At 25.7% G+C, this 23,049-nt stretch overlaps 1 protein-coding gene across 3 annotated transcripts in view; it reads right to left on the reverse strand.

The window, feature by feature from the left end:
• The window catches only part of Tomosyn (syntaxin-binding protein tomosyn), a 37,753-nt gene extending 26,075 nt beyond the window's left edge, over positions 1–11,678 (reverse strand). Inside the window, exon 1 of one of the 3 annotated variants that reach the window (XM_027339084.2) lies at positions 11,203–11,678. In XM_027339084.2, the coding sequence (XP_027194885.1) occupies positions 11,203–11,358 (156 nt within the window). In that variant the 5' untranslated portion in view covers positions 11,359–11,678. The remainder of the gene's footprint in view (positions 1–11,202) is intronic. The other 2 variants (XM_027339085.2, XM_027339086.2) reach the window with 2 other exon arrangements.
• Positions 11,679–23,049: the final 11,371 nt, after the last annotated feature.

A 23,049-nucleotide genomic window follows, 5' to 3' on the forward strand; every position in this document is an offset into this window, starting at 1 on the left:
GACAAAGATAAAGAAGAAGTACCAGAAAAAAAAGATAATATCATTTTATCATAACAACAACAAATATGCTCGAGGATTTTTTTTGTTTGTTCTATCTGATAGAAGAAAAAAAAATCCATGAAAGCATCAATGAAAAAAACATGAGGACAAAGATTTCCCATAGGAAATAATTATTATGATGATTATGTTGTAGATTGAGGGAGAGAGTGGTTGTACCAAATAATAATAATCACATAGGCTAAAGAATTAAACAATCAATCGAGAGAAAAATTATCATCAAACTGAATTACCAGATTCACATACAAAATAAAAATAAACATATAGCCCAGAAGAAGAAGAAAAAAAACAAGAATAAATTAGCCAATTTTTTTGTTTTGTTTTGCTGGTTATCAATTTTTGTTGTTGTTGTTGTTGATTGCTTATCAACCAAAAACGATATAGATAAAAAAAATCATTTACTAGAAACTTGAAAATTTGATGTGATTGAAGGGAATGATGATGATGATGATGATGGAAAAATGTCTTCTTTTTTTCTGGTTCAATTTTCTTGTACCTTGTTAATAAGAGAATGTTATACCGAAAAATGAAAACCCACAACAACAAACAACACGACAACAACAACGACAACACGACAAGAAAATCCAATCGAATCAAACCAACAAAAAAAAAAACATACATGCCAAAATCAAAGTAAATGATTTTTGGTGATTTTTATTGTTGTTGTTGTTGTTGAAAGAAACAAGATTGTTGAAAATCATTAATCGAAATATCTATAGAAGAGAGAAAAGAGATACTATTCTATATTTGAATGAATAAAGTTAGTGAAAAGTTGCAAATTTGCAATTGAAAAAACAAACAAATAAGAATTGTTTGATTTGATTGTTTGTGAATGTAAGTAGCAAATCTAAATATACACAGAATAACAACAAATGTTGAAATAGAGATGATTATCATTGAAAATTGAAAAATAGTGTTGATAACAAACAACGAAAGAAAACAAAAAACAAAACAAAAAAATTTGATTCATTTCGATTCAATGATTCAACGATAAACAAATAAAATTCCCCACTCTTTCCTCCCCCCCCCAAAAAATAGAGATGCCACATACACATTACTGTATTGTCGGTGCCAGAAACGGATACCAGAAAAAGCAACAACAACAACAAAAACTGAAAAACTGAAAACAATTAATTGCTTTTTTTCTGGAACCAATATCTATATATTATTAATGTTTAATCGAAACATTCTGTTGTTGTTGTTGTTGTTGTTGAAGAATTTCATTTTGTTTGAAGAAGAAGAAGAAGAAGAAAACAACGAAAGATAGTGAAAATTGATTGAACAAAGATGATGATGATGATGATGATGTTCATGGAACCGGAAAATGCTCTAAATAGAACCAGAGAGAGAGAGAGAGAGAGAGAGAGAAAAAAAATATATCTGGTATTTTTGATAATGAAAAATTTCAACAACAACAACAAAAACTGGATGAATAATTTTTTTTTTTTTTTTTGGTGATTGAAGGACAAGAAAAAGAGTAGATCGAGTATCGATTAATGTAAAAAATTAAATTACAAAAAAAAAAAATAGAATCAATACAACAACAACAACAATAACAATGTATAACAATGTTCAAAATAAATCGAATCATTGAAAGACAATTTAATGAATTTTTCTGTTAAGATGATAGGAACCAATAGAAGAAAAAAAACAATACTAATACCATAAGTGTGTATCAATGACAAAATTTTTTTTTTTTTTTTGGTAAATATCAATTGTTACGTTGTCAACAAAATAGAAAAATTTCAATAGTTTTTTCGATGTTGTTGTTGTTGTTGATTTTGTTTGTTCAATCTGTTCTATTTAGTCTGTCGATAAAAGGTATATATAAGAAAAATTCTTTGAAATTGTTGATTCACATTTCAAACAACAATTTATTTTGTTCAACAAAAAAAAAATTGTCCAACAAAATACTTATCCATTTTGTAACGAAAAAAAAAACAAACAAACAAACAAATAACTATCGACAATTCACACGATTAATCGATTATTTATACCTCTTTCATTCTTTATTTTTGTTTCCCGGATCTCTTTTTTTTCCGGATTCAAAAGAAATCAAGAATATAATAGAAAAACAACAACAACAATAAATTGATCTCAAATAGAAATAAAGATAGATAGATAAAAGCATTATTATTGTTTTTTATATATATATTATATTCATTTTGGTTCCAATTTGGTTTCTATTACAATTTGTTTTTTTAATGATAATCGAAAATGACACAAATTTGTTTTTTTTGTTCCCATTTATTTATACATTGGAAATTTGGTTTTAGTCAAATTATTATTATTATTATTATTATTTATATTTGATTTGGAAATACCAGAAAGAGAGGGGAGAAACAACAAAAACAAAAAAAAAGTTCATTGAAAGATTGGAAAATTTATGTTTATTACCCATTTAAACCGTTTATTCCTAATGGTCAACAATAATCATAATAATAAAAGTGTGTGTATAAATGATAAAATTGTCATGAACAAAAAAAAAGACCAAGAAGTAAAAACAACAACAACAACAACAATAACAAATAAAAAATTCAGATCATGAATTGTTGTAAAGATTGGTTGTATTACCATTCGGTTGTCGATTCAATGAATGTTGAAATTTACAACAAAAGTGTGTTTGAAATTTGTTCTCATATCAACAACAAAAAAATAAAACATCCAAAAGTATAATGATGATAATGAAAATTTTCAATTCTTTTGAGAGAGTGAGAGAACCTAAATTCTTGTATATAAATGAAAAATTCTTGTTCAAATTTTTTTCTTTTTCTTATTTCTTTCTCTCTCTCTCGCATAGTGTGTGTGTGTGTGTCACTAGAAATCAAAAGAATGTGAACCAAACAAAATTTTTCATTAATAACAAGAATCCAAAAGTATAGGATGTGGAGATTTTTTTTTCATGTTCGAAAATAAAGAAAACTTTATGAAAAACATAGTTCAGGTTTAGTTGTACTTATTTTTTTTTTTCTTTTCTTGTTTTTCATTCTCTCAACAAACCTTTTCATAAATCCTAAATGATTATGATTCATGAAAATGAAGGAAAAAAAAATGTTATTCACAATTCGATGCAATGAATGAATGAATGAATGAATGCATTGCAGGCAAGCCAAAAGTTAAAATGAATGAACTTTAAAGTTTTTCTGAAGTAAAAAAAAATAAAAAAATCAAATCATCATCATTATCATCAAATGTAGCGGGTGATGGTAGTAATGTATCCGAAATTGTCATTTTATAATATTGTTTGTCAGAAAAAGAAAAAAAAATAACAGAAAACTTTGACATTATCTCACATGAAATACGTGATTATATTCTGTTTGTGTGTGCGAATGGTTATTAATGGCAGGAAATAAAAATGGCCAAAAAATATTTAAAATTTTAATAAATACCGATGATGATGATGAGCAATGTGTTAAGAAAAATGATAATAATAACATTGAATCACACAAAAATAATCAGAAATTGGATTCTTTCAATTCCTATCGACCAATCGAAAAGAAGCCAAGCAATGCAAAATAATCATCAACAACAAACCAAAAAAAAAGAAAAAAAAACATCATCATGGTAATAAAAATTTACGAGTCATTAATTAAAAAAAAACATGAAATGTAATAAATAAGCAAAATAGGAAAAATTCACTTGAAAATTGGAATTCTAATAATGTAGTTATTTTGTCGCCTTTATTTATTATGATAAAATAATCACTATATATGTGTGTGTGGTCATAATCATCATTAACACATCTTTGAGAATTCTATGTGTGTGTGGGCGTTTGTGTTGATTACATAATAGTGAATGAAGGATGTAAAAAGAAAATTAACAACAAATTTCGAGATTAAATTCAAACAAATGTCAGAAAATTTATTATTACATACAATAATTGTCAATTTGTTTTATGACAAAATCAAATCATAAATGAAATATTTGGAATGAAATTTTTTTTTTCTTGGTGTAAAATGAATAATGTGCATAAAATTACAAATTCAACATAATTTTCACTCTCTTGTCTACCATAAAATGTTGAAATATTCGGGAATAATTTACATTACCGAAAGAGAGAGAGAGAGAGAGAGAGAGAGAGAGAGAGAGAGAGAGAGAGAGAGAACAAATTTCAGCGACAACAACAAAATTCATCCAAAAAATATATTCACGGATGAGAATGAAAGAGAAAAAACACTAACATTATTTATTGTAACAAACAAATTCAATTTAAATTTTTTTTTGTTTTTACATTTTCTCTTTTAATTAACATAATCATATCATTTTGTAATTTTTTTTTTTAAAAACTGGAATCTCTCTATGAATAATAATTGATCATAGTATCATAATGTGCAACATAATCACACCAATATAATGAATATATCGTTATCGGTCAATATTTAAAAAAAAACAACACAAAAAGATGATGATTATATTTTAAACATAATGATAATGATGATGAACAAAACACACACACACACATAAACACAAATTAATAGAAAAAAATGGTTGATATACACATACAAATTCTTTTCACTAAGCCTAATGAATGAATGAATGAAATTAAATTCAAAAAACACAAAACAAAACAAAAGCGCTTGAAATTAACTAGATTAATCAATGAATATAAATCAACAAAATGGAATTATTTTCTATATATCCTTATAATCACGATAGATAAAAGATAGTTAAAAAGAAAGTGAATGAAAATATTATTATATATAATATATAATAAATGACGTTGATAATCTCACTCATTCTTCCTATATCTCGATTGATATATGTACCAAAAAACAAAAACATACAGTGTATTCAATAAGTTCCAAATCTCTCTTTTACTCGGCTACAGAAAAACACCCACACACACACACACCAAAACAAAATTCTAAGATAAGGTATTTTTGTTCAAAAACATCATTCATTCACCATCATTATCATTATTATTGAAATATGTTTTTTTCGTTTCGTTTTGTTTGATTGTTATTGGTGGGTTTGTAATAAAGAACAAAGCAAAGAAGAAGAAGAAAAAAACAATTAAACCGAATATAAATGAGAATTTGGAGAGAGAGAGAATAGAAAAAAAAACTAGACAAAACTTTTCATTCACACACACCAAAACATCATCTTGATCATATGATGATATATGAAAGAAAAGAACGGAAAAAACATCATATTTTTTCTTTTGTTTTCCATTTTTTCTTCGGTTATTTCTTATAAATACACATAGCATGTACTTACAATATGACATAAATACATCATGAAAAAAAAACCGTTTATAAACACGCCTTATCATCATCATCATCATCATAGAGATACTAATGATAGAATATACGATTGTATTCTGTGTGTGTGTGTTTGTGTACTGTATATAATTAAAGCAGAATATTATATATATATGAAAAATGCTTCTTTCATCTTAAATCATTTAAACAAAAAATGTTTTCATATATTTCATAAGTTGTTGTTGTTTTTTTTCGGTTCATTTTATCTTCTGTTTTTTTTCATCCCGATGCCTGATGGCTGTTTTTTTTTCTTTTCATCTTTCAACATCATCAACACCACCATCATCCACATCATTATCAAGAAACGAAAAAATCCTGAGATATTTAGTACATGAGGGTTTGTTTGTTTGTTTGTTTTTTCTGGCCTTGGTTTTGTTTCGGGTCCAAACTGGCTTCCTTGAAAACAACTACAATACACAATATTATATACCAGAGCAAAGAAAAAAAAAATGATTCATGTACTACTTATAAGTTGAAATTATTATTATTCTTATTTATAATAAATATCAGCAGTTATATTGATAATCATTGTACATAATGATAATAAAGAAATTAATAATAATTATAACTAGAGTTTACTGTTATAGTTATATGTTATTATATGGTATCACATTGAATGATGATGATGATTGTATTGGATAAAAAACGAGAAGAAATCTATTTGAATGTGAAAAGCAATGTGATGTTTGTGTTCATGTTTATTGTTATTGTTGTTTGGATCAAATATTTCATTTGTTCAATCATATATTTCATTCATTCATTGTTTGAAAAAAAATCAACAACAACAACAACAATGAAAATGACAAGGAATAATAATAATGATGATGATAAACAGAAAGAACCAGATAGATCTAGAGGAGAGAGAGTGAAAAAGAAAAATTTGCTTGTCAAATTATAATGTGAATAGGAATTGAATGTTTGAATGTTAGAATTTTGATCCTTAGACTGCTATTCTAAATGAATTTTTTTTCAATATCAGAATGATGATCAACAAAGAAATGAAGAAGAAGATGAAGAAAAATTGAACTGGAACAGGAAAAAAATCCAACGGAAATCAACAACAACTACAAACATTAAAAAGGAAATTGTTGAGTGAAAAAAAACTGAACTTTGATGGATGAATTGGATATTTTAATAGACAATTTGTTTATGAAAATAAAAAAAAATTTAAAATGAAACAACATTTGGCCAAAAACATTTGAAATGATAAATTGATCATAAAAAAAACATTAACGAATGACGAAAAAAAAGGTGACGACAACAAAAATCCAATTAATAAGTTTTTATTTGGGATGATTTTCAATTGAAATTCGTTTGTTTGTTTGTTTGTTTTTTCCTGGTGCAAATTATAAATTTTGTTAAGTGTTTTTTTTTGGAGGTTTAATTTTCAATTTAATTCAATTTTTTTTTTTTGTTTGTTTGTTTGAGAAAAGAATCCATTTCATATATCAAACTAGAAAATAAATTGCATAAAGATAATAGTTTTTTTTAAATTGAAAAAAAGATTAAAATATGATGAACAAGAATAGGTGTTTTTCAATCTACAAAATCTACAATTATTCTCAGAAATAAAAACACACATTTTTCCTATGAAATGAAGCAGATAAACAGAGAGAGAAAGAAGAGAATGAGAAACTCTTTCGATGATTTTATCATCATAAAAATATATTACACAAACGAGCTATAATTGGAGCCATCTTTTTTTTTCCCAAAATATTTATCTCACTATCATTATATCATTTTGTTATTAGATAAAATAGACGTGTGTGTGTATATATATGGATGTGATTTGAAAGTAGTTTTTTCATGAAATGGAAATAAAATGTGAAAAGATGCAGGGGAAAAAATCAAATATTCTTTATCATCAAAGTAAGTCGCACACACATTTCACATAAAACACACACTTACACACACACACAAACATCACGTAAAAATGATTTTCGTTATTATTTCATTTCTACATTTTTCTACTTGTTTTTCAATGAAAAATGTAATGTTTTTTTCACTCTCTCACTCTATTCCCCCATTCAAATAACATTATCATCATTGATATATAAAAAACAAATTCGAAGTTTTAAAAAAATTCTAAATCAAGTGATAAATATTTGTAATGATCATCATCATCATCATCATCATCATCATCAAAAAGATTCATTTTAAATGTAGTAAAAACCTATTTATACATCAAGGTGAATCATGCACTTTCAATATAGTTTATTTATTTATTTACTTCATCCATTTAACCATTATACACAAAACAAATATTACAGATTGAAATTGAAATTGAATACGAATCGAAAACGTTAAGAAAAAGATAAAAAAACCAAAATTATATGGCAAAGTAGGAAAAACATTGATGGTTATTGATATTTGATCACTGATGATAATAATAATCATAGTAATAGTGATAGAAGTTTTGAAAAAAAATTGCCTGTTTAAATTCTGTGTGTCTGAGTATATCATTCATCCATTCTTTATGAAATAATGATCCATTAGATTTGATACGATTATGGGATCGAATTTTTTTTTTCATTTTTCATTTTTTGGTTCAAAAATTTTATTTTCACAATTGTTATGTTGTTGTTGTTACTGTATTTTTGATTTATTTATATATTTTCTGATTTTTCTGGTTGTTATATCAAAAAGATGATTATATTGGATGATGATTATGAAGAGAAAAAAACCAGAAACAATGATGAGAAAAACCAAGTCTGTTTTGGTTATTTTTTTTCAGTTGAAGAAAAATAACCAGAATCAAGATGATGATGATGATGAGATTGGAATTCCAAAATTTAAAAAAGAATATTTTTTCTTTGGTTTTCTTTTTCTGAGCTAACGTCATTTTTTTTTCTACTTGATATAATCTGAATATTCCATGGAAAAATATTATTATAAAACCATAAGCAAAAGCAAAAGAAAAAGATATCAAAGGCGGTAACTGAATAAAGAAAATTCGGTATCATCATTTTCATCAGCAAAAAATAAAAAATAAATAAATAAAACATGTACATCCAGTATATGATAAAAACGGGTTATTTTATTCAGTTTTTGTTGTTGTTATTATTGTTCAAAGTGCTATACCGAATTTCAAAATTATTCATTTTTTTCATTCTTCATTCTTCATTCAATATGCAAAGATGGATGGAAAATCATCATGCCACATTTTTCTTCATCTCCATCATCATCATTTGATTATTTTCAAATCATTTTCGGTTATTATTATTATTATTATTATCATAAAAAATGATACAATAAATATGATTTGGAAAAGAAAAAATTATTCGTAAACATTCAATATTTATACCGAAAAAAGAAAAATAGAAAAATCAGCACTGTGTTTGATGTGCACAAATGTTACAAATATCTGGAAATTTGATTTTCTATTTTTTTGCAAATATGTTTTGAATTTCAATGAAAAGAAAAATATGAATAATATATTGAAGGGAAAAATTTGAAAATCTAAAATTTTAATCATGATCAAAAGAAGAAAGAAATGAAGCAAAATTGAATTTTTTTTCAAGTGAAAAAGAAATTACAATATCAAAATACCAATGGCGATATTTTAACAACAACAACAAAAAAAAACATTATTTAGGTTAAAATAGGTATGAAAAATATTTTGACAATTTGATGATTAGGGTTCCATGCAGAGATATTGAGATAGAGAAAAAAAAACATTCTTTCTATAAAAGCAAACAATCAATCAATCGATTTATTACAAGAAAGAAACATGTTTATGATGTTTAGTTTGAGCCGGGAGAAAGATAAAGAGAGAGAGCAAGAGAAAAAAAACTGAATAGGTTTTGAACATAGAAAAAGAAAATGTTACGATTTTGGATCATTCTACAAACAAGTGAAGTTAATGATCGAGGAAAAAGAAAGAAAGAAAGAAAGAAAAAAGTTCCGAACAATCTTCAATCAATAGAACATTAATATCCGAAGAGAATAATTTTCCAATTTCCTCGATTACATTTCTTCTTTTTCTTTTGCTTGTTTGCCGGGAGAATTTGCCCACGCACATACACACACACACACACACATACATCACACGACGTTGTTCAACAACTAATACTTACAACAACTTAATGTAAAGAATGAAAAAAAAATCCCAGAAACATTAAGTTATGATATGAAATAAGGTAATATTTTTGATTGAAAATGATACACACGAACATGGTGAACCAAAAAAAAAAAAAAAAAAAAATGATAGTTTTTTTTTGTAAATTTAAAATAAATTCTAACGACGTTTCTATATTTAACAACAAAAAAATAAACAATTAGAATCATTTTCCATTAGAATGATCTATGTGTGTGATTCAAATAAAGACATTTCATTTGATTTTTGTTCTTGTAAAAAAAAAGGAAAAATTCTACAACAAATCGATTTTTTTTTGAAAAAAAATCGATGCAAAAATAACAAAAAAATAGGTTCCATTTCGATCCATTTTTTAGACTTGATTTCTATGTCTATGTTATGTATCCTTCAATCTATATCATCATCGTTGTTATTTTCAAACATTTTTTTTATTCCCTAAATTTTTCATCATTTATTGTCGAAAAAAAAGTAAGATGTGTGTAAAGCATTTTTATGAAGAAACTGAAGAAAAACAAAAACAAAAAACTTCAAAATCAAATAGAATTGTAAAATATAGTTCATAATAATAATATCATTTATATAACCGAATAGAATTTAAAATTTATCAAAAAAAAGAGTAAGTCTTTTTGTCATGTTTGTCAAAAAAAAAAATGCACTACAAAAAAAAAAAAAAATTTCTTTTTCCAAATGCCATCATTCGAATGTCAAAATCGAGTTATTCATTTATTCATTGAATGAAATTCTGTTCAAAACTAAAATTGGAAAGAAAAGTAAGTTTTGACACAAAAAAAACCATATCTGAAATAAACAACAAGAAACGTTTTTTTTTGGATCAAATTATTATTATTTACTGTTGTTGTTACTGTAGTCAATTTATCGAGTTTTGTTTATTATTATCACTGCTGTCACATGTGTGTGTGTGTGTGTATGTGTGGATAAACAAAATTGCTTTGGGAAAAAACAAACAAAAATAAAGAATACTAAAAAAAAGAATTATCATTTTTGTTTTTTGAAAATTCCAGTATATTATCGGTAAAGAGAGAAAATGATGATGATTGAGAAAATATATTCAGCAATATTACCTAATCCCCTTGAAAAAAAAATATTCAGGCATCATTCCATTCATTCAATAAACATGAGCTTAACTTATTTTAATGAATAAAGAAGATAGTTTTTTTCATTGAATAATGATATTCTAAATAATCACATACATGAATCATCAACACTAACGAATCGAAATTTGATTAAGTTTTTTGGTTGTTGCTGTTGTTGTTTCTTTGTTTTTCAAATAAATAACGTACAGGTTTCATCACATCAATGTTTCAGTGTAATTTTTTTACTTTACTTCTTCTTCTTTATATCAAAACTGTGTGTATAACTAATTTCATAACAACAGCAGCAACAACTCTTGTAAATGATGATGATGAAGAAGAAACAAAAAAAAACAATTTCTTAATGAGCTTATAATATGATTTCTATATAATAATGGAAAAATATCCATAAGATATGATGATAGATAGATAGATACAAATTATTCAAATACGTAATATGTAAAAAGAAGAAAGAAAGAAAGAAAGAATATTTTCTCATTTGTTAAACAAATTAATCAAATTTTTTCGTTTTTCGTTCTTCGATCATCAATTATTCATTGATAACTAATGATGATGAAAAAGCAATGGACAAACAAAATATTGAAAAACAAAATTTGGCATTTAAAAAATACAATGTTTGCGTTCATTTTTTTATATAGCAAAGAAAAAATGATAATAATAAATTTTTTCAACCTACCGTATTGATCTTAAAATGTGATGGTTTCAGCACTTCTTCTGTTTCAGATTCCAGAAATGCTTTTGCACCCGATAATGATGATGATGATGATGATGGTTGACCAACAGTCGAACGTATACCATCGAATACACCGCGAAAAAAGCCCGATTTTTTCATATTTGTTTTTTCCCACTTTTCGCTCTGTTCAAATAAAATAAATCGATCAGATCGTCGTTGTTGATGATGATGATGTATGATTGTTCAATAAAGATGAAAGAATTCTTTTCGTTTGTTTGTTCATAAATTAGATTAATGGGATTTTTTTTTCAAAACAACAACAACAATTCTGTTTTTACAATACGACGAAGAAGAAGAAGAAGAAATTTGTTTTTCAATAATAACTGATGACAATCCAAAATGTGCGTTATATTTATGATTATCTTTCCTTTTTTTTAGTTATAAAGTTCAAATAAGTATTAGTTTTTTATTTTTCATTTGCTGATGATGATGTTGATGGATAGAAAAAATTATCGAAATTTCGAAATCTGTGAATGAGAAGAGAAATTAGTTACAAATTATTATTTTCTAAAAAAAAAGAAAAAAAGTTTTAAAATGATAAAAGAATCCAAAGTAATAAATAAATAAATAAAATGAAATTACAAAAACAAGTACAATTAAATCACACACAAAAAAAAAAACAGAAAGATAATAGTTATAATTATTAGCTATTTGAAAATATTCATAAATGATCATCATGATCATCATTATCATTATCATTATTATAATCTGTCCTGTATGAACATGACCGATTATGATAATATTCATGATTGAAATCTCTGTCACAATATATGAATATGATACCCAAAAAAAAAGTTCTGAAGTTTAACAATAATAATGACTATTATTATTATCATTCAAATGACAACAAAAAAAACTACAAGAATTATACATATTCCATACATATTAATCTGGAAAAAAAAATATTCTGTAAATCTAATGATCATTGTATTTTATTTGTTGTTGTTGTTGTTTCTCTCTTCTAAGAAAGAATAATAAAGGTATTTTGTTGTTGTTGTTGCGGTGGCTCTTGTAATAATGAATTGGTCAACACAAAAAAAAAAAAAAACAATAATAATGGATAATCATTATTCTGTATAAATTATGACCATTCAAATTCATTCATCCATTCATTTATATCAGATAATGGTTAGTAGAAACAAAACAACAACAACAACAAAAAAAACTTATGATTGATAAAATGAAAATGGATTGAATCATTCATTCATTCATTCACTTTTTTGGTTCCGGTATCCATTCATTTTTGTCGATTGTCTCAATTGTCTCCCGGGTTTAATCGAACAACAATGATAATCAGCACAAAAAAAAATCGTGATTAGAATGATGAATGAATGAATGGAAAACATGAAAAAAAAATCAAAACAAAGATAATTAATCTGTACAGAATTTCTAAGAAAACCGAAAAAAAAACAGCAAAAAATTTGAAAAGTTTTTTTTTGTTTTTGGTTGGTTTTCAAATATGAATTCAATGATGAATGTAATTTTTTTCTTCATTCCTTCTGATAACAATGAAGAATTTTTCCAGAAACATAAAGAAAATTGTTATCAGAAATAAGAAAATTGTTTGCTGTTATTGTTGTTGTTGGCGTTGGCGTTAGCGTTGGCGAGTGGAGAAAACAAAATTCACTGTTTTCCGGATAAAATTTCTTTCCTTTTTCTTTTTTTGAAAAGCATAATCATTTTTTATCAAAAACAAACAGAAAAAAAGTGAATGATGAAACAAGAAAATGAAACACAATTACCAAACCAAAAACAAAAACAAAAAAAAACCAGAAGCTGCAGCAAAAAAAAAGAATCCAAAAGAAAACCAACAAGAAAAAAAAAGTTTTCAATTTCATTCTACCACCATATTCTATACTATACCATAAGACTCGTAAATAATCGTTTCATTTTGTTTCATTCCATTTGAAACAAAACAAAATCACAACAACAACAACAACAACAAACTGATGACTAGTAGGAAATTTTATTATTACAGATTTTGTTTCAAAATCGAATTTTGGCACACACACACACATCATATGATATGTTCGAAACATTATTATTATTATCGAGAAATTCTGTAGCGGTTTTCCTTTATTCTTTTATTTTTTTCTGTTTCCCAATGATGATGATATAACCTTGAAATTTTTTTTTAAACTTCAAACTTTATCATCATCATATGATTATTTTTTTTGGATAATCGATTGAAAGTTTCAAGTATTTTCAATGAAATTCTTCATTCTTTTTTTAGCGAGAAAATTGCGAGAAAAAAAATCCAATTTCATCATTCAAAATATTCATCATAATAAATGTAACCAGTGCAAAAAAAAAATTTATGGCTAATCATCAATGATTATCATCGATAATTATCGTGATTGATTATGGCCACAATCACCCAATCAACATTATGGATGTTATTTGATTAAAAAAATTTTTCATTACTTTGCTTTGCCTTTGATAAACAACAACAACAAAGCTATAAAATGTAATAAGATCAAATAAATAAAATATAAAATAAAAATAAAATAAAATAACATTATTACAAAAAAAAACAATTTTCAAGCTCAGCTAATCATTGCTGATAGGATGATGATGATTAGAAGCAAAAAAAGAATCAACAACAACAGTCGAAATAGCCAATTACAGTTATAATAATAATAAAAATAAAAAAGATTGAATTAGCCACAAACTATGGTATTAATGTGTTTGTTTGGTTTTTATTTTTATTTCTACAGTCGAATAGATGTTATTCGAGGAGAAAAAAAATGAGAAAAAATTTTTCATTTCATTTTTTTTCATTTTCTGGATAGAATGGGTGGTTTTTCCCGAAAGAAAAAAAAATAATGCGATTGAAAACAACAACAACAATGATGAAAAATGAAGAAAAACAAAGAATTCTTTTTTCGAAAAAAAAGTCTAGTCAAATTTAAATCCAATAATGAAATTTTAAAAAAGAATCTCATGTTAAAAGAAACGGGAAAAAGAAAAGATATGTTTGAAAAAGAACCAAGTTAATGTTTTCTACATATGATATTCTACATATATAGATTTTAAATTAATTTAATTATACAAATGTTGTTGGCTTTTCTTTATTATTTCTCCATTATTATCACACATTTTGGCTCTAAAAATAACTATTATTATTGAACTGGAAACAAGAATATTGTTTAACGGTTCGATCTTTGAAAAAAAAAAAACGGTGAAATGATCCGTGAAAAAAAACTTATTTAGGAAACAAAAAGGTGATAGAAGCTAGTTTGTTGCTATCATCATGCATGTATGTTTTTCAATTTTTTTCATTCATCATTAGTCAATCTGACAATGAACAATATGAAAGATTTGATTCAATAAGAATATTTTTTTTAGTTGAAAATAGACAAATTGGATGAACAGATGAAACAGGAAAACAAAAACAAAAAAAAAAAAAGGAAAAAGGAAAATCAATAAATCTTTTTTGGCTCATTCATAAATACTATTATCCCAAAAAAATTGAATGCAAAAGAGCCCATTTTATTGTTGTTGTTGTTGTTTTGTCTTTTTTAGCATCGATTATTTGATATGTTTGTTTTTGGCTCAAATTACTTATACAAAGAAGAAGAAATATATTTGACAAAAAAGCAGAGAAAAAACAACAACAACAACAATCGTTAAATTGGAAAAATCGAACACACACATACACACAACCAGGATAATTTCGATCCCAGGATTTTTTTTTCTCGTGCATTAATCTAATTCGTGAAAGTCTCTTTTTTTTCTTGCTGATAATGTGAATCATGAGATTTTTATCTGGAAAAAAACAACGACGACAACAACAATGACAATATCAACAAATTTTTTTCTTTCTTTCAATGAATGTGAATGACAATAAATGGATAAATTCTTTGGAAATGAAAACAAAACAAAAAAAAAATTGAAAAATAATGGAAAGATAATCGATTAAACGATTAAAAGAAGCAATTAAATAATGTAAAATGCTTCAAGCAAGAATTTTTATTAATGTAAATATTCGATAAATAGAAAATCTTGCCAATAAAAACAAAAAAACAAAACAAAAAAAAATAATGGAAATAGACAAAATAAAGCAAGTTATTCTCAATGAATGTTATTGTGATTGTTTTTTTTGCTGTTGAATCAAAAAGATTCCGGGATTCGAATCATTTACAAATGAGGAAGATGAATTTTTTTTCAATTTGTCAATAAGAACAAATTGTATCAAAAAGGACAAAAGATCATCAATCAGGAAAAAAATAATTTCTCAAAGAATCAAAACTTTTTTGTTTCAAATTGAAAATTCATTATCAAAATATCTCATTAGCAACAACAATAATAACAAAAGGAAAAACATTTAAAAAATGTTTAAATTTTCATTTTATTCATCGATTCTTTCTTCTTTCTTTCTTTTCTTTTTTTTGAAAAAGCAGAAAAGAAATTTGTTTTTCAATGAAACAAAAAAAAAAAAAAAAAGGAAATGAACAATAAAAAAAAGTTTAAATTAAAAATCAATATACAAAACAAAACAAAAAAACACACCACACAAATGAAATGAAATAGAAATTAAGCCAACAGGAAAAAACAAAAAATAAAAATTTGGTCACCATTTGTCGCCAAGGCAAAAGGGCAAATCGATAGGCGTAAAATGTTCCAAATAGTAAATTGTCATTAGTGGTTTTTTATCATTGTTATCCACATAATCAAAAAAAAAGAAGCCGAAGAATCATGGAAAACCAAACCATTTAATGACTGTGTCAAATAATAGAGAAAAAAACGAAGAATAAAAGAAATGAATTGGTGGAAATAGCCCAAACAAACAGCCAAAAAAAATTCATCATCATCATCAAAGTTCATATATCGTCAATCGTATGCCATTCATTATCAAGAATGAGATTGACATGTAATACTTGTTCATTTATTTGTTGTTGTTGTTGTTCATGATATATTGGACAATGTATTTTTTGTATTTTGTTTTTGTTTTTATTCCATGTCTAAACACTAAATACTCTACATATACACAATGTGTGTGTGTTTCACTACTGGATTTACTACTCTTTATGTTTATAACAAAAAACATTTGTGAATAATTGATTGATTTCAAATGAGAATTCTATTGTATATATGGTATTTTGTTGTTGTTTAGTTGTTTTGGTATCACTGTGGTTTTTTTTGCCATACTATATATTTGGACAAAACAAAAAAAAAATGTTTTGAATATCCACGGACAACAACCAAGAATAATTTTTTGGTCCTAAATGAAAATGAATATATCTGGCTTGCTTTGTACAATCACAATGAGGATTCTCTTTTTTTTTAATTTGCTTTTTTTAAAATTTTCAATAAAAAAATTTAATAATTTAATATGCAAATAAAATCATCAGTTTATCTATCTCTCTCTCTCTCTCTTTCTAAACATCATTATCTATGTCTATTTATCAAAAACATTTGTATCATTGTAAAAAAAATAACGGGGGCGAAGTAAAAGTTGAGAAAAAAAAAGTTGCACGCACAAGTTGTTTATCCGACAGGAAAAAAAGCTAGAATAAATTGATGATGCAAAACGAGTGTGTGTGTGTGAGTGTGAGAGAGAGAGAGAGAGCGAAAAAAACTTTTCAATTTTGTCGTTTTTTTCTGGTGATGCCCACACACACACACACAGAATAAAATATGAAAAGCAAATGAGATAATGTTGCGGAAAAAAACTTCAAACTATCAAACAAAACAAAAAAGTAAAAAGATAGATAGAAAGAGATGCAAAGTTTTATTATTTCAAAAAACAAAATTCCTGCAAGTGTATCAAATCGATCAAATGGATCAAATATGATGATGATGATGATGATGTCAATGTTACATATTTTTTATCCATTGAAAATTTTCTTTTTCTTCTTTTTTTTTGAATAATCAACACACAGTGAGAAATTTGAAATGAGAAACCAAATAACCAAAAAACAAACAAAATAACAAAATAACAAATGTTAATCGATTTGCCAGAGAGAAAAATAACAAAGAAGAAGAATAATAATCAATCATTCTTGTTTGTATTTTTTTTCTTTTTGCTATTTGTTTTTGGTCTTGTTTTCTAATCTTTAGGAAAATTTGTGACAACTTTTCAAAAACAAAAAACGAAAAAAAATGTCAAATCAATTAGAATATTGTCAAAAACCACAAAACAAAACCTGAAAAGAAAACACCATACATGGAAACAGAAAAACAGAAAACAAAACGAAAAATTCCGAATGACCACAAAATCGTCATTCGTAAAGAATATTTATTAATAATATGTAATATGTTTAATGCAAACATGAATTCCAACAAACAACAACAACAACAAACATACACACGCACACACTTGGGTGCCATACAAGACCACATACCAGATAAGATCCAAAGAACAAAAAGTGAATGGAATGAATGAAAAAAAAAATTGACTTCCAGGTTAGATTTTCTTCTTATCTCCCTTACGTTATTAGTTTATTATTAAAATGATGATTATTATTGTTGAAAAACAAATATAAAGTTGTTCGCAATATTTGTTGTTGTTTTCTCGATCGATCGATCGATCGATTATTATTATTGTGATGAAAATGTTATTACAAAGAAAATAACAGAAACAACAACAATTCTAGTGTTATTCTATTTGATGTGATGTATAATGATGATCACGTGATTGATTTTTCAATTTTTGTTTAGTTTAGTTTAGTTTAGTTTTAAACATTTTGAAAACTAGGAAGAAGAAACAAACTATCCTCTACATACAGACACACAGTTATCATTCATAAAAAATTTTATTTTTATTAAGATTTTTTTTTATACAGAAACAAAAAAAAATTTACGAAATATGAGATGTTTCAAATGATGATGATGATGATGATGATGAATTAACACGCGCCATGAATTTGCCACATCGAATCATCAACATACAAACACACATTCTCAAACCATCAGAATACAGAATATTCATGCATGCATACACACACACACATGATGCACAACAGTAAAAAAAATCAATCAAACAACAACAACCAAACCAACCAAACATCATACAAAAAATTCTTGTATATTTAAAGATGTTTGTTTGTTATATACTTTTTTTTATCATTATTATTATTATTATTATGGACAAAACTTTTTATTATTATTCTTGATCCATGGGTTGTTGACTGTTGTTGTTGTTAAATGTTGAATGTTGTTATTGTTATTGGCGTCTGACACATATCACACACATCATACAGAATTTTGAAAAAAATATATCATGTAATGTTATGTTGTTTGTTGCTTATATTTGCTGCTGTTTGGTACTATTGCTGCTGTTACTGTTGCTGAATCTATCTTGCATTTGTTCTACACACACACACACACAATTAAATTCTTTATTCGGATGACTAGATTTTCCAACAAAAAAAAAAATAACACGAAAAAAAACGAATATTCCATGGGTTTTTATATAACGCACGTTTATTTTATTTTTACTGTTTTTTCTTTTGGTTGGCTGTTTGGAATGATGTTGGAACTGTGCTTCTGTTGCTGTTGATGATAATATTCTGTAAATATGTATGTATGTATGGGTACAAAAAAAGAAAAGAAAAGCAGATATGAAGAAGTGAAGAAGAAGAAAAAAAACGCCAACTAACTAACTAAACAAACTACGACCACCAAAAATTATACGATTCTATCATCATCTTCTTTTTCATTATTATTAACAGTAAAAAAAAATATACAGAATAAAACTGATTCTATCGTCGTATATTATAATATATAAAATATTTAAAACGTTAAAAGAAAAACGCATGTGTAAGCGCCAGTGCAATAGATATTATTATGGATTCGTTTTGTTTTGTGAATTCTGTGTACCAAAATTTCTGAATTTATTGTGTGTGTGTGTGTGTGTGTGTGTGTGTGTGTGTGTATATGTCGAGGTAAATAGTATCAAGGAATCAAATAGAAAGGAAAATAGGAGAGAGAAAAAACAAACGGTAGTGGCGGTTATGTATACAACAAATGTTGATAATGATCCACACATCCACATCATCATTTGAAGAGAAAAAGAATTGATATAGATCCAAACAAACCAGAAGAAGATTGAACAATGTAAAAGTAAAATTATGATTATTTCTTAAAAGAAAGGAAGGAAGAAAAATAAAAATGGAAGAGGTCGATTACATAAGTGGATAAAACATATATATAGATGATGATGTTGATGACAACCGTTAACGGTTTAGATTTTTAGTTTGAAAAAGAAAAATCAAGGAACAATTTTTTGTTTTGTTCCTTTTGACAATAGAATTTTGGATCCTAAAGAGCTATTTATTCCTATTATATTTATACATTTTTTCTATTTTCTCTCGTTGTTGTTGTTGTTTGATTTTTGCTGTATTTCGAACATTCATTATCAATTTTTTTCCCATTTTTTTTCTTCGATAATCATCATCATTTTACAGTGGTTTTTTAAAAAGTTTGATTTTTTTATTGGACATTTCAAGTTAGTACTGTAAGGGAAAAAAACAAGGATGTGGAAACAAAATGAAAGAATAAAGATAATTTTGGTTGGCAAAAGAATCATAAACCAAAAAAAAAAATTCAATGTTGATGACGACATAAAACTTGAAAAAATAGACGACGACGACGACAAAAACAAGGACAACAATGAGTATGCTCAGAATATTTTGATCCTGGAACGACTATATACAACAATTTCTGGTTACGAATGTGAAAAAAAACGAATAAAGAATGTTTTGTTTTTTTTTGAAGAAAAAAATCCTATCAACGCCATCTATGAATGATAATTTTTTTTATCAAAGAATTTTCCAAAAAAAAAAAAAAATTCAATATGGTTAATTTAATGTTTAGTCCATCAAGATGTGATTCAAACAAAAATTAGGCTAATGTTATTATGTATACACATTGAAAATCAACATTTACAGAATTTTTACAGAATTTCTGTATTTTATGTTACCAGTATATTCAACAACAAAAAAAAATTGCAAATTCCAGAAATAATCACAAATGGATTTTGAACAAAAAAAAAAAACTCAAATGTATTATTCAAATCCAATTTTCAACAATATATTTATTCTTCTTCTTCATCATCATCATCACTTTCAGATCACTATGTAGTTGTTACTATTGTTTTTCATTTACACTTTATCATGTTGGATTTACTGTAAAATCTTTTACACACACTTTGCCACTTTTTTTTTTTTTTCTCTCTCTCTCTCTCTCTCTCTCTCTCTCTCTCTCTCTCTCTCTCTCTGTCTAAACTTTTTTCTTTCTAAATCACACTTGGATTACGACAATCGAAAATTTTCAACTTTTTTATTTACATTATTATTAAATTTATAATTAGATTCTGTTTTATTCATTATTCTTTCTTGTACGATTCTATGTTTAATAATGGTGTGTGTGTGTTTGTGTTTGTTTTTCTGTTTCATCATCATAATAATCAACTGAATTTCTATCGAAACAAAAAAAAACATCATACAAATTATTTTGCAGTTTTATTTTTAGTATTTTAGGCAAAACAAGTGAAAATCTATGCGACAAAATATTCTTGTTTGAATAATGAAAATCAAATTCAAACACCAAGAAAGAAGAGAGAGAAAGAGAAAGAGTGGTTTGAACAAAATCAGTAAAATCAATTCAATCTTCAATAACAATTCCTAGTCGATTCAAATTCATTGATAGCAAACCAAAAGATTGATTGTTTTGGCTTTTTTTTTCTTCTTCATTCAAGAGAGAGAGAGAGAGATTGTATTTCAAATGGGAAAAACATCACTTCCATTATAAATACATCACAATTTTTTTTCTTTGTGACAATATCTATCTCACTTGAGAATATGGTGAAAAAAAATCTATCACGTTTTTATCTTTCATTCTCTCTCTATCTCTCTCTTTCCATTCCCTAACCATACAATATAAGCTTTTTCCATATTGAAAAATTTGCTGATTTATAACCAAACAAACAAATTTTGTTTCAAACAATTGGAAAACAATAGAATCTGTTGATGAAAATGTGATGAAAACAAAACAAAAATAAGATGCTTTCATCATTGGAATGGAACAATCTTTAATTGTTTTCAAAAACAATTTTTGCATACAATATTTATTGGAAATATCAATTCATTAATAAATGAATGAATATATAAAGTTGACAATCAAATTCAGTTTCTTTCTTTCTTTTTCTTTTTGTTAATTTTTATCATGATAAAAAGATGATAAAGATGATAATAAATGTTTAAATGTTGACTTGAATAAATGAATGAATCTATGAATCATTGCGAAACAAAAAAAAAGGGTTGATGAAAAGTAAAAACTAAGTGGAAATAGTTTCGGAAACTCTAAAGAATAATTTCATTCTCCAGCAAAAAAAAACACATTTCGTGGTTATAAATTTTATCTTATCATTTTTGTAAATGCAAAAGAAAAAGAGAAAGTTGTTTTTATTCGGTTTTTATCCAGACAACCAGGGTTATAATCAATCACGAGTTTAGTTTGTTTTTTTCTCTCTCACAACAACAACAACAACAACTTATTCATTTAATCATTTTGCACAAGACCAAAACGAAAACAAAAACGAAAAAAATCGTGAAAATTAAAATCTTGTTTTTTGTTTTGGAATTAATAACCGAAAAAAAAATTGTGATATTTTACTTTGTGTGTGTGTGTGTGTGCAAAAGGTTTTTTTTTCGATACATTTTCCAAATCAAAATACCCGCACACACACACACAGAGAGAGATTATTCTTTCAACCGAATTAGTTTATGTCATGTCAAAAACACACACACACACATACACGAAACATTAAACATTTTCATTAATTCTTGGATGAAAAAAAATAAAAATTAACAATTAAAAAAAAACGAATTTGGATTTGTTTGTTTGGTTTGGTTTGTTTTTTCTACATTCAGATTTACAACAAAAAAAAACCCAAAATAATATTGATTATTTTAAGCATTTGATTATTTTGAAAAAATAAAGTACTGAAATCATTTCATTTTATAAATATGAAAAAAATATTTCAAAAAAACTTTCTTTTTTTGATTATCAAATGTCATATTTTTTACAAATTATTGTTATTAGTTTTTTTAGTTTTCATTCATTTTCGTCAAAGAAAAATTACATAATAAATTGAAATGTAATGATTTGACGTATACAATTTGTAAATCATAATTTAAAATTTTCTTTTCTTTTCTTTCTTTTTTTTTTTTTGATTCAGTTGTCATCACACCGAGAAAAAATACAACCAAAAGTCAGATTCATGAAAAAAATGAAGAAAAAGAAGAAGATGAAACTAAAGTCAAAAACTTTTGAATCATTATTCTGTCAGCCATATTTCATTCATTCATTCATTCATATTTCTTTTATAGGGGTTTCACACTAGCAGCAATGTGAATGAAATATTTCAAATGCAATATTTCAGTCCATAAGGCTGAAATGTAGTGAAATATTGCATTTGAAATATTTCATTCACATTGCTGCTAGTGTGAAACCCCTATTACTTTTATGAACAAAAAAAAGGGGAAACATTAGAAAGAAAAAAAATTTGAAATTTAAGAAAATTAAATGAAGAAAAATGAAAAGAATGAATATTCTAATCACAAAGTTGGTTTCTCTCTATATTCACAAACACACAAAAAAAAACGTCATCAAATGAAATGATTTTCATCATGTAGATTATTCTATCTCTATCACTGGCAGAATTTCTTTCTTTTTTTTTGCATTACATCATGTCCATCATCATCGGAAATCATACCCTGTGTGTGTGTGTGTGTTGTATGTGTAACATCATCACAAAACCAATCGAGGAGAAGAAAATTTCAA

This window comes from Dermatophagoides pteronyssinus, unplaced genomic scaffold (assembly GCF_027571235.1).
Source record: "Dermatophagoides pteronyssinus isolate colony J.1.1.1.1 unplaced genomic scaffold, Derpt_VIB-CSIC_2022.12 sq0005, whole genome shotgun sequence".
Taxonomy (NCBI): domain Eukaryota; kingdom Metazoa; phylum Arthropoda; class Arachnida; order Sarcoptiformes; family Pyroglyphidae; genus Dermatophagoides; species Dermatophagoides pteronyssinus.